The sequence below is a fragment of the Maylandia zebra genome, linkage group LG4 (assembly GCF_041146795.1).
Source record: "Maylandia zebra isolate NMK-2024a linkage group LG4, Mzebra_GT3a, whole genome shotgun sequence".
Classification (NCBI taxonomy): Eukaryota; Metazoa; Chordata; class Actinopteri; order Cichliformes; family Cichlidae; genus Maylandia; species Maylandia zebra.
The window spans coordinates 10,299,315-10,312,349 of record NC_135170.1 but is presented as its reverse complement, the minus strand read 5'-3'; the positions used below and the strand labels follow the sequence as shown (position 1 = coordinate 10,312,349).

Genomic DNA, 13,035 nt, shown 5'->3' with positions numbered 1-13,035 from the left:
GTCAAAATCTGCAAATTCATCACTACCAGTTCATGTGGTGACTTCATTTATTGGAGGATATTCAGTTAAAAATCCATAGAAAGAGCTGCCATATGAGCCAAATTTGTGTCTTTACAACTTTTTGATTACCAGCCAAACAGCCACTTTTTTTGTACTGGGAAGGAAAACAAAACATCTCCTATACAAATCTTGCTTGGACATAAAGAAAAAGCACAGACTCCTATCACATGTTCCTCTGAAAGTTTCCCTGAAGCTCTGTCGCTGCTGAGACTGAAACCAATGAAAACTGAGCAGAGACAGCATCCTCATAAGTGACCACAACAGTAAAATGACATTTTATAAAAAGTTTTAATTCCATTAAGCAAAACAAAGACAAATTAAAACCAAACCCCCCTAAAAACTGACAATAAAAATAAACGTTTGGTGAACAGAGGAAAGGCAGAGCTTTCAAATCAATGGTGAAGTACGTCTACTTCCAAATACAAGACGAGATCCACGAAGAGCAGACTGCCGTTTGGCCGGGGACTCATCTGGACTGCTCGACTACAGAGGGGGAGAGAAGGAGAGACTAGTTGAGCACGCAAAACATCAGAACGATGAGCAACAGCTGAGCATACCGACGTTTCAGCAACAGGTTAAATATGTGAAGGATTTGAGGAGCGCTTCAGTTAACGTGACAGCACCAACTGTTGCGTCTTGTTGCCGAGTAAAGGTTTACTGCAATTTTCTGTGGGGAACGCTTCAGCATTAACGCAATGATTTAATAATAAAGTGCTGCAAAACTCTTTAATCCACAGATCACAGTGGTTCTAATGTTATTAAAGACATCAGTATGCTTTTAAGGAGGCATTCAGAAATAAGAAAAACCAAAAACACTTACTGTAAGATGAGATGTCAATCTCATCTGGCAGCTCGGCCACATTGACTTCAAAGCGGTCCTGCACATCGTTTAGAGTCTTGGCATCAGTCTCGTCTGACACAAAGGTTATAGCCAGGCCTTTGGTCCCAAACCTACCAGCACGGGCAACCTGAGGGGCGCAGAGAAGGTAAGAGTAAGTCCAAACTGCAACATGGACTACCACTAGCATTCACACGGTGCTTGATGAGCAAATAAGACAGCCAACTTTCCTGCATATGAAAAAGGAGAGGGGCTCAGAAATTCATTTCTCACCCTGTGCAAATAGGTGTCAGAATCTTCTGGCATGTCGTAGTTGAAGACGATATTCACTCGCTCAATGTCCATCCCTCGGCCAAACAGGTTTGTGGCCACCAGGATCCGCCGCTGGAAGTCTTTGAATTGCTGATAGCGAGACAGCCTGAGAGAGGGTAAGAAGGGGAAGGAGGACAGAACCATCAGGAGGATTATCAACAAGCACTCTCTGAAGACTAATGCGTTGAGTTGAAGGATGAGGCCTCCTGCTCTCAAAAATACACAACACATTTGAAGCTCAGCAGAGCATGTTTACGAGTTGAGAGTTTATAAGTCACCTTTCCTCCTGAACCATTCCCCTGTGGATGGCAATGGCAGGGAAATTTTGCTCCACCAGTAGCTGGGACAGAGCGACGCAGCGCTGAACTGACTTGACGAAGATCACCACCTAGAGGCAACGCACGGGCATTAAGGAAGCACCGAGTTAGACCTCTGATGCAATTTTTATTACAGCTTTCAATGAGTATTTGGGACCTTTTGAATACAAACATTAGCTTGCAACAATATAAAGATGTATGTTCCCTCACCTGATTGAACTCCAACACATCAAGCAGGTCAAATAGCTTGCGGTTTTTCTCGCTGTCCTTCAGCTTGCAGTAGTACTGTTGCAGGCCGTGGAGTGTAAGTTTGGTCTCGTCATCCACAAACACCTCCATGGGCTGTACATGAGATAGCAGGTAAGTAAAACTTCAGTGCAGCAGTTTTCAGTACAGACCGAAAGTGGTGGAGATGAGTTGTCTCACAAAAAACAACAGACATTCAGAGGTGAAGCAGCCCTCCGCTGCTTACTTACATCTTGCATGAACTTGCGGCACACTGGACGGATTTCCTTACTCAGTGTTGCACTGAACATCATGACCTGCTTCTCATGCGGTGTGATCCGGAAGATGTCCTGAACATCACGCCTCATGTCTGCCATGTGAAGAAAGAAAAAGAGTGAAAAAAATGACTAAGGTAAGATTCTGACTGACTACTGCAGTTTTGCTGCCGACTTGGTGAAAACTGGGAAGACAAAAGCAAAGAAAAGTCACCTAGCTGCTCCAGCATTTTGTCACACTCGTCCAGGACAAAATGCTTGACGTTCTTCAGACTGAGCGTCTTGTTCCGGATCAGGGCGAGGATACGGCCGGGAGTTCCGACAACGATGTGAGGGCAGTTCTTCTTCAGGACGTCCTCGTCTTTCTTGATAGGCAGGCCACCAAAGAATACGGCTGCTTTTATGGTGGGCATGTACTTGGAGAAACGCTCGTACTCTTTGCTGATCTGGAAGGCCAGCTCTCGTGTGTGACACATGACTAATACAGACACCTGGAGACAAGGAAACACAGATTAAATCCAAAAATCTATCAAAAAGTCAAAGGTAGGCAGAATAATTTGTTTAAAATGAACAGTTTTACATTACAAACGACAAGATGCATTTAATGTTAATGTTACATTTTTAGTGTTTTATGATCATCTAAGCATCTGTCCTTGAAAGAAAATTACATCCCACTGTAGCTATAACACCTTAGACTTGAAGGTCTGCAACTCTACAAGCCAGAACTGAGCCATATATCAACTCTTTGGTGTATAATTTCCACATAACAAGCACAACATGAAAATGCCACTTACAATCAAATAGACTGATGCTATAATACACAACGAATGTCATCCATCCTCTCAAATCCCCAAATTCCACCAGGATCGGCTGCGCTGCATTTCAGCACTGACACGAACACTTAAGCCAATCGACCCTTATGCCTGATTTATGCTTTAGCAGGAAATCTACATATTAAACGGAAACCCCTCTTAACCGCAAGCGTAACATAGAAAACCCAACATGTAGTAACATTTCTCTTGTCAAGTTATGTGGAAGGTTTTGGTGCAGCGTTAAGACGGGTTTCTGATTACGTCGTAGATTTCCCGCTAAAACATATTTTATTGTTGCCCTCAAAACTGCATATCCCAACAAAGAAACCTGCTGGTTATAAGTCACCTATGAAATCTGTTATTTGTATATTAATAAGGAATGTCATGATCCCAGAAATTCATCAGTTGGTACCAATACCAGTAGAATCACACAGCTGGATAGTGAAACAAAATGACTGGCTGGTGCCAGGTACTTAAACTGTTACTAAAACGTTTTAGAATTCTGATCATTTATTTAAATGTTGACATCATTTTACTGACAAGACCCAGACTGAGATGTTAGGATGGCTGCCGAGTAGCCCATTAGTGTTACTAGCAAGTGACTGTAACTCGTGTTAGTTACATTAAGTGAGCACAAACATTTCAAGGTTATTTTACAATGGGGAGTCTCAAACAAAATAAGCAGTAATCTGTGATTCTGGATAAGATTTGTAGGACAAAACTTTGGATGTCACTCTTAACTTATTCGTCCTCAACGTGAACTACATAAATAGCTCTGGATACCAGTCTTTCATGTGCCTTGCTAAATTGGAAGTCCAATTATTGTTTGCATATCGCCTCTTGCTAATCAATTATCTCAGATTTTGCAGCCACCTGAATGCAAAGTAGCTGCACAGCCGACTGCCTTCCTTAAAAAAAAGAGACAGAGCAGAAGTTTGTTGCAGTTGCACGACTTTCCATCTTCCACCTGTTCTTTGACAATAGAATACTTTAAACCACATCCTGCCTCCTTTAGTTTTGGAAGGATTTCTGCCTCCCTGCATAAGCTGATGACGAGCACTGCTGCATCTCATAAATCTTGGTATCAAAATGGTACCATGGGTATTGATTCTGTTGGCATTCCCTAGCTCTGACTAAGACTGATTTTGATCAGTCTTGTTTGTGCTCTCTCACAGGTGGCTCTGACTTCAGCTAAGTTAAAAACAAAAACAGGACAACAAAAACATTTGGACCTCTATCAGCTTTTATTGGCTTGTTCATTAATTACCAGACTAATAACATTCATTGCCGATAAATGAAAAGCTCAACATTGAAGGCACAGTCAAAGCATGTTAAACACACATACTAACCTGTCCGTCAACGGGTTCGATCTGTTGCAGGGTGGCCAACACAAACACAGCCGTCTTGCCCATACCAGATTTGGCTTGGCACAGGATGTCCATGCCCAGGATAGCTTGTGGGATGCATTCATGCTGCACTGTGTTTTTAAACAACACAACACAAATATTAATGTTAAGTGCAGTCTTATTATTACCTGCAAATCAATTTCTTTGAACTGCTATAAAGAGCACAAGAGGAGTGGCAGTCCTGCTGGGAGTGGTGCATTTTTTTAGACGCACAAAGCAAGTCAAGCTATTCAAAAATTCTTAATGTATGCAAGCAAGATAAGGTAAGCGCTGTTGAAGAACATGCAGACTTACAGCTTTTGACTGGTTCTACCAGTGTAGTGCAAGGGTATGCCATAAACAAACTCAATTGCCAGTTCCCCACTAGTCCCATTTAACAAAAGGTACCAGAACAGTTGAATGCGTCTCACCTTCAGATGGATGCTCAAAACCACAGTCAATGATGGCGCGGAGAAGCTCCGGCTTCAGAAGAAAATCCCTGAAACCAGAGCTGTGGATGGAAACATAGGAACCTTTCACCTCCTTCTTGCCTGCTGGGGTTGCACTCTCGGGGGCTCCTTGAGGCTCCTCATCCTCTTCATAATCAAGGAGCTCGTTGTCAACGTCATTCTCAGCCATTGTATTTGTCTGGAACAAAGAAAATACAGCTGAGTATTAATGATCACTGTCCTTCATCTGTGTCTGTAAGAGAGGGCTCCCTTTACTTAGATTATATGAAGCGAGGTTCTTATTCGAGCCCACTTGTTGCACATATTTTAATACATTTAAAAAGTCTTATTTTATTCTACCATTACAAGGCGGGTTTGACTTTGTGCAACTATGAAAATCGTGGTTGGTTATAAACGTGACTCCAAACATTAGCTCTATTGTGTATAACTCGAACTGAATTTTAAAGAGTAAGCCTGTGGTTAAGAAATGCTAAGCAAGAAAACACGCGACAGAGCAGGCCTAAATATGAATACTCTAGTGTTTTGTAGGCAGAAAATATTCTGTACGACCACGTACACTCAATATAACAAACAAGGTCAAAACCGTAACCGACGATGTCAAATTGACCAAACCGGTTAGCTTCTAAGCGCATACAACACTAGAAAGCCATTGTGTTGCATAACCATTGCTAACGTGGCAAGCTACTCTTCTACACGACAACAACTAATCCGCTACGACCAACTAAATATTCCCAACGGCATAAGAAGGCGATCTTTTCGTAATTGTAACGGGAGTGTTATATGGATGACAAAAAGGCGGCATATTTCGTGTAAATAAGGAAATCTAAGTGGCGATTGCTTTGCTAGGCTATCAAATGCTAGGCTACAAAACGCTAAGTAACACCGCCCCCTGAAACAAACAACGAAAGGTTATTTTTAGCGATAGCAAACACTACTGCAGCCCAAATTAAACAAATATAATTCACAAGCTTCTTTAGGTGAAACGAGACGCGGAAAGCCGCCCAAGCGCGACAATGAAGTAGTTCAAGGATTCCTACCGTTTCGGTGTTAGCTTCGACTGCCCCGATAGATCACAACCGCATGGAGAGGCCTCAGTTAGTTTATACCACCAACCGGAAGTTCCGCCTCGACTAAAGCGGGTCGATATCATTCGCCCGTTTATGCGACCTCTGTGAAAAGCAGCCTGTGATTGGACAAAAAGTGTGCCGCAGTCCGTCGCAGTTGAAAAAAGCGGGACACAGTTGTAGCTGCTCTCCGTAGGGGAGCTCGGGAGGGACACTCGAAATAAATTAATACAGTCACGTTTTGCTGCAATATAAGTATAAAATTAACCGGGATGTGTTTGCGTATGATAATGCAGGCCTGTGACCTTAAATATAAAACAGCTTCCTGGAATTGATTCAGGTTGGATCAATTTTGTTAGTTTGTTTTTGTTTCACAGAAATCGTTAAAATTGTATGAAATCTAGACGTTCAAGTCGCGCGAGGCAAAACTCCTCTCCAGGATGTGATGTTAACAGTGTGAAGAAATTCGGACTCCATCAATAAAAGTATATGTAACTGTAATTTCTATGTTTCCTTGCACAAGTCTAAATCAAGCTTTAATTCTGGAAACATTAAGCACTGAGAATTAAAAGTCTTTAGTGCCTTCTAGTGGTCAATGAACGCATTAGTGTTGTACAGCATAAATGTCGTTGAAGCATTACTAACGTTTACAACCTTTTATTAAAATCAGAATTACGAATAACAAACGGGGCGCCAAAGGCCGATAATACGGTAACTGTATTAATAACGAGAAGTATCAGTATTTCCAACTATCCAACATGGATACACTGGCATCAGGTCTCAGCTTTCATAATACTTTGAAGAATACTTTTATACAGGAAGCAATCAGGAAGTATCTGCAGATCTGCAGAAATCTTTACAAAAGAATAAATTTTATTGCTCTGTCATCTATAAAATCTCACATTCTTTAACAGGAAAACTACAAATACAGAATGACAAGTAGTGTTATTTAAATATATTAATGGAGATGTCCACACTCATTTGATTTTAACTCACAATTTATGCGTTCATCACAGATGTTCTTATTCAAAAATATTCCAGAAATATTTTTCAATGCAATACAAAGCAGTCCATCTGTTAGTTCTGCATTTTCTAAAAACAAAATGGACAATAAGGGCAGATTGGTGAAGAATTTGCCTGATGCAGTAGTTGAAGAAAAACCTTCTAAATTGTAAGAAACTCCATCAGTGCTTTTATTTTATTATGTCACCAGTCTGATAGCTGTTGTCCTTATATCTGTGATTCCAGAGCAGAAGAGAAGCTCCACTGTGTAGGAGAGAAGTAGGGAAAACTGTCAGACTCGGGCCTGGAATGCTCCTCTGTGTGCGCACCACCTGGGGTGTAAGAGCGGCTCAGGAAGTCTCTGACATGCGGTGGCAAAGAAAGAAAGAGCCAGTTTTCCACCAGGAGACCACCTCCATGCAGCCCTGAGCAGCAGCCCAGTTCAGCAGGCAGTTCTTCCAGATTGTTGCTGCGCAAGTCCAGCCTGCACAGTTGACTTAGAGCTGCAATCTCTCTGGGTAAGAAGCTAAGAGAGTTGTGAGACATATTCAGGGTGCGCAACTCCAAACAGCAATTGAAAAGCTCAGTGGGTAGCCTCTCCAACCTGTTCCCACTGAGGTCCAACTCTGTGAGCAGCTGCAGTGCCTTCACCTCAGCAGGCAGCTCCTCCAGCAGGTTACCGGCAAGCAGGAGCCTCCGAAGGCGTCGAAGAGTGAAGAGCGCTGGAGGAATGCTCTGGAGCTGGTTGTTTGACAGATCCAAGAGCTCGAGGCCTCTAAGCACACCCACGCTGGCCGGCAGTACCAAAACACGGTTGTAAGCAAGTCTAAGACAAGAGAGACGACGAAGGTGAGCCAGACTAAGCAGCTCCTCCAGAGTCCTCAGGTTATTGTGCTGCAGGTCAAGCACCCGGAGGTTGGTCAGTGCTAACAGAGCAGAGGGTAAACGCTCCAGCTGGCAATCCTGCAGATGCAGCTCTGTCAGGTAAACCATCCGCTTCAGGCCCATCAGCACAAGCAGCCTCGTGCCCTCATTCTGGATCTCCAGTCTCACCAAGCTGCTTGCCACCTCGCAGAGCTCACCGGGGATCCGCTGCAACATGCCTCGAATCACCAGCACACGTAGGTGTCGCAACTGGCGTAGGCTCCCCAGTGCCCAGCTACGGCCCACCCCACCGTCACTGCCTAAGCGACCAGAGAGGTGAAGCTCATGAAGGCCTCGCAAGGAGAGGACCCAGCTGGGGATCTCTGATGCCTGAGTGAAGGTAAGCTGAAGGACTTCTAGACGTTCCTGGAGAAAGGCAAGCGCGCTGGGATCCACAGTTGCTGTGCAGTGGTAGAGGTGCAGCTCCCTGTAGTTGGAATGCCACATAAAAGTCCAAGTTAGAGTCTAAAAAGAAGTGAATACTTTAAAAGAAATACTTTCAAAGACTACGCACCTGCACTGTACAACTCACCTGAGTGAGGTCATGCTGGTCATGTGTGCAGTAAACCTGGTGTCTGCGATGAGCTCCAGTTTGAGGACCTGAAGCTGGCTGAGAGTGAAGAGGGCTGGAGGAAGGCGAGGCAGGGCCACCAGCTGCAGCCTGGAGCGGCCGTCTGCATCCACGCTGATCATGGCGTGCAGCTTCTCCTCCCCCCAGCGCCTCTCTAAGCTTTCCTCCAGCAGCCTGCTCTCACTGACAGGCGACAAAAACACAAAGAGACGCTGGACCAGCAGAGGGTCGTACTGGTCTAACATGTGTATAAGAAAGGCCAGGTCGTTCTTCAGGTCAGGAAAATCTCTCAGGGAGCTCAGCTCCTTCAGTGAATGGAAGGAATATTGCTGCAGAGAGCTGAATTGAATCAAACACACCAAGGCAGAAGAAGAAGAAGAAAGAAAAAACAAAGAGAAACATCAAACAGGATATTTTGTAGCCAAAAACACAGCACTACATTTTTTACCCCTGTAACTAGTTTTCTGATATGCTCATCATCAGGAGCATCATTTATTTATTTATGCTTTTTACATTTAGACTAGTTTCTCTCCTCAAAGCCTGTTAAAGCCTGAAGTAGCACTCATACATACTCTAACTTTCTTTGGGCAAAACTATCCACTTTAAAAATATATATTCCTACCTTTTCTGCGATAAAAACACTGAAAAGTGCACCTTTAACATTTTTTTATTCTAACCTGCTTAAAATCCAGGTGAGAGTGTAAAAATTAAGCAGACCATACAGGCCCAGTAAGGTCAGGTAGGCCGCCAGCAGTTTGCGGAGAAGTGAGGAGAGCACGTGGATACACTCGAAGGTGGCGTAGCCCACCAGGGCCCGCTCCTCAGGGTGACAGGTGTGGTTGAAGGACAGGGAGCCGAGAAGAGGGACTGTGTAACTCATAATCAGTGTTACAATCAGGAGTTTGAAAACTGTCTGAGCCAAGTAGACCTGAAGAGGGAAAAATGGGCATCAAGACTAAACGATTCATGGAATTAAAAAAAAATTAAGGTAGCAAAGAAGTTGATCTGTAAATCTAGCAGACTAGAGGATCTCTTACCTTACAAATGACAGCTGAGCTTTCACAGTGGGACCTAAACTTCCTGACCCTTTCAAACAGCGCCCTCGCCTGTTCCCCATCACTTTTATCCAGACTGATTACCTGGCTGTGGCTGTCAGCCATTACTGATGGGCTGGAAGAAGGAAGTTGCTCCCGGGAGTCAAGAGATACACAAGACACAGTGGAGTTACAGGACAGTGTGGAGGGACAAGGGGATGGAGGGGTGGCAAATGCGCTGTCTATCCTCTTTAAAAGTGGGCTGTCTGTGCCCGAGTCTATGCTCGAGTGTCTTGTGTGGGTCACTGTCAGGGAAGTGGAAGTTCGGTGGTGTGGTTGTTGTGCTCGTCTTCCCTCCTCCACCATCTCCTGGATGCTCTCTTGGCGGGCGGCATGAGACAGGGCCTGAGATGTCCAGGGTGACTCACAGCACTTTGCCAAGATGGATAGGAACTGCTCTATGCGGGATGAGGTGTGGGGAAAGTGGAGCCAGAAGGAGCCACTGGCTACCAGGACGAGGGACTGAAGCAAGGCCATGTAAGGGAAGAAGCGGGAGGACAAAGGCAAAGCTTCATGGTAGCACACCTATAGAAACAGGCAAACAGCAATTGATTGTTTGACCACATGGGGGCAGCAGACATACACTGTGAAACATTAATAACAAAGGGTTACCTGTTAACAAAGGAAGAGGATTAGTATAAAAACTGAAATGGGTGCTAAAGTTATTCTTTTTAATTGAATTGATTTGAATGGGTAAAAGCTTAAAATACAGGATACACTGTAAGCCCAGTTCTGTGAGTATGTCTACTCACAGAACTAGACATACTGGTTCTGTGAGTAGACAGAACTAGTATATACTAGTTCTGTCTACTAGACATACTAGTAGACAGAACTACTAGTATGTCTAGTAGACATACTAGATATACTGTTTGCTGGTTTACTTCTATAGGTTGGCTATAGGGGTAAACCATGGTTCTATCTCCGAGGGTTAGTAAGGCTTAAATAAGCAACACCATGAGAGCTGTGAGTGAGCACTGAAACAGTCAAAGTGTGAATCAGAAGAAACTGGGAGATTAAAGTTCCACTGTAGAGCTGAGATAAGCGGTTTAATAACCTGTGGGTATGAGCAGGTCCTTTTACATAAAGGTTCAGAATGTTAAATATAGCTCACTCTATGCTTTCACAGAGTGAATAACAAAAACAACAAAGCCAGCACTACTTTACCTGGCTAATATAAATGTACTGCTGGTACACCAAGTGCGTGCGCCGACCCCGAGGTGCAGAGTGAAGATTTGGGCCGATTTTGTGTGCGTGGTGTATTTGAGGCTGTGATGATGGAGACAGTCCCACATTGGCACTTTTTGAGTGACTGTGATCCCTAGTGTTTGTAGTTGAATCCAAAGGAATGCACACTACTCGGTCCCTGGACAGCTGCTCCGTACAAGCCAGGACAGATGTCATCAACATCAGGACCACCAGGTAGTCCATAAAGACCTCCCACCAGGGCTTCAGCAGTTTAGACCTGTTCTGATGCTGATTCAGAGGCGCTAGCTCTGACAGGGAAAACATGGCGTCCTCTGGGTCCTGCAAGATTTGCTTTAAAAATGAGAAAACTAAGAGAGAACTACAGCACTGACCAAATGTGGAAAGTTGTATTATAGGATCACATCATGAGCTAAACTGCAGAACTGAACTACAGTGAATTTTGTGAATATTTAACAGTCAATTTGATATAATACATAGAAAATCTTTTGAAATTTCAAATAGATGTATTCCAGAAAACTTTGAAATGCTGTTGCTAACTAAGAGTAAACGAATTATATATATATAAAAAAGTTCACTTAAGTTCTACTTGGCAACAATGCAAATTGGATCATAACAGTCCTTGTTGTTTTATCCACAGCTCTTCACCTACCTGTGCAAATAACTTCTTCTCTTGCTGTTCTCTCTCTACTTGTGATCAACCCACAGCTGCATTACAGAAACTCCAAGCCGGCGCTGTCTGGTTTAGCAGTGAAAAACTTCTGAAACTTACAAAACAAACTCCTCCTGAGCTGACTGGCACAAGGCTATTCAAAAGTTGCCATGGCAGCAGAGGATGTGTGGCTGAGAAATTTAATTCAATGCTAGAAGCCTGCTCAAGACCCACAGGGGGTTTGCTTGCTCCCTTTAACTCCTTCAGAACTGAAGTAGACAAAAATGTGACACACACAAAAAAACAGTGGAAAAATGTTTCCACTGGACAAAGTGAAAATACTTCATATGCATAATGACGGGAACACTTTACCAGCTTTATACACTGTTGGAAAGTTCAATTGACAACACTTCACAATACAGCCTGGTGAAATCTGCCTCCATAAGTCACCAACAGTAGTTCCCAGTAGGCTCAGTAGAACAAGGTGATAACCAAGAAAAGCGGACAGAGTACTTATAGCTCCACTTTCTTCATTCTAATTTTGCAGTACTAGTAGGTATGCGGGCTGTATGATAAACTACCCTAAGCCTTACTTTTTACATTGTAACTACACATTATTTTAGGTGTCAGCTGTAATATATGTCAGTTATTGTGTTTGCAGCTTCATACTTAAAATCCTTATATGGATTAAAGCAAATAATGTCTAGTGCGTCAGATAAAAGAGGTATAAGGTTGCATAACAACATAAACTACAGTAAAACAGTTAACTGAGAGCATTGTCCAGCAGAGGTCGCTGAAGTTACGGTACCGCTCTGACTGCACTCAACTGTAGTCGCACACATTATCTGTGAATGCTCCTCTTGTGCCGCTCTCACCACTTAATTACAAAACCCGAGCTTCTGTAGTGAGACCTTAAAGGCCAAAGAACTTTGATGACCAAAGTTTTGAAACTGACTTGTGAGTATTTTTGTGTGTGTGTGTGCAAGAGAGGGTCATAATGTAAATTTCTGGTGTCATTTCCTTGATATTTAGGCCACTAAACAATCTGGAGCAAACACTCAAACTGAAAATGAACCACAAGATGAGCTACTCCACACAGCTGGTGTATGTGTGTAAGTGTGAAAACTGTGTGTGTGCGCGCGCGTGTGTCTGCATATGTGCATGCTTTTGAGAGTGGGGCCTGGTTTTACAGAGCAGAAACGAAAAGTGGTGTGGAAGATGCAGCAGTGGTGGCAAACATTATGTGTGAGCGAGAAATGCATTCACTCATGCCACAGAGAAAAATCTCAAGATAAATTCTGCAACTGTGACTGACGAGGACAGTTCTTCAGATAACATGCTCAGCTTCTCTACGTAAACATTCAAACCCACAATACCGCCCCAGATTGCTGAGCGTTTATTAAATCTAAAAGCTTTACATAGCTGAGAATTGCAGTGCAGTTTTACACCGACTGCATTAGATTTTCTTCTAAAGCTCTCTTTCTCTCTTTGCTTGTATGCATATGTGGGTGTGGGTGTTTGTGTACGCTTATGCTGACAATGGTTACATGAAGTGCTGTATTAGTACCCCTACTGTTTACTCATAACAATCAAAAAAGCTGAATTTGGAAGTCTGTACACTTCTCGCCTTCAACCGTTGCCATCTTGGTTACATAGATGAATGGCAAAGACCGCTAATCGAAGAAACTTCTGGGATGAAGCAGAGTTAAAACATCTTCAAGAAACTTAAAGAAGTCCAGTCGCTTTTCTTTCTAAGCTCCTTAGACCTCTAATCTTTCCTCTTTCTACAAGTTTTAGACCAGTAGAAGAATAAATTATCATTGGTGTTATA

General features: G+C 43.3%; 2 protein-coding genes across 5 annotated transcripts; both read right to left on the bottom strand.

The window, feature by feature from the left end:
• Positions 1–29: 29 nt before the first annotated feature.
• On the bottom strand, positions 30–5,887 carry ddx39ab (DEAD (Asp-Glu-Ala-Asp) box polypeptide 39Ab). Its single transcript, XM_004562936.5, has 10 exons — positions 5,732–5,887; positions 4,656–4,872; positions 4,189–4,316; positions 2,242–2,518; positions 2,004–2,122; positions 1,738–1,869; positions 1,489–1,598; positions 1,172–1,316; positions 881–1,028; positions 30–543 (listed from the first exon to the last, which is right to left on the bottom strand). The coding sequence occupies exons 2-10, from the start codon at positions 4,861–4,863 to the stop codon at positions 527–529; spliced, it is 1,284 nt and encodes a 427-aa protein (XP_004562993.1). The 5' UTR covers positions 4,864–4,872; positions 5,732–5,887; the 3' UTR covers positions 30–526.
• A 542-nt stretch (positions 5,888–6,429) lies between these two features.
• si:ch211-106h11.1 (volume-regulated anion channel subunit LRRC8D) lies at positions 6,430–11,353 on the bottom strand. 4 transcript variants are annotated; one of them, XM_004562934.5, is made up of 6 exons: positions 11,205–11,353; positions 10,514–10,873; positions 9,293–9,874; positions 8,933–9,183; positions 8,217–8,594; positions 6,430–8,111 (listed from the first exon to the last, which is right to left on the bottom strand). In XM_004562934.5, the coding sequence occupies exons 2-6, from the start codon at positions 10,856–10,858 to the stop codon at positions 6,989–6,991; spliced, it is 2,679 nt and encodes an 892-aa protein (XP_004562991.3). In that variant the 5' UTR covers positions 10,859–10,873; positions 11,205–11,353; the 3' UTR covers positions 6,430–6,988. The 4 variants fall into 4 exon arrangements, with proteins under 4 accessions (XP_004562991.3, XP_004562992.3, XP_076739077.1 ...); XM_004562935.5 differs by having other exon boundaries at positions 8,978–9,183; XM_076882962.1 differs by having other exon boundaries at positions 10,514–10,885; positions 11,205–11,340.
• Positions 11,354–13,035: the final 1,682 nt, after the last annotated feature.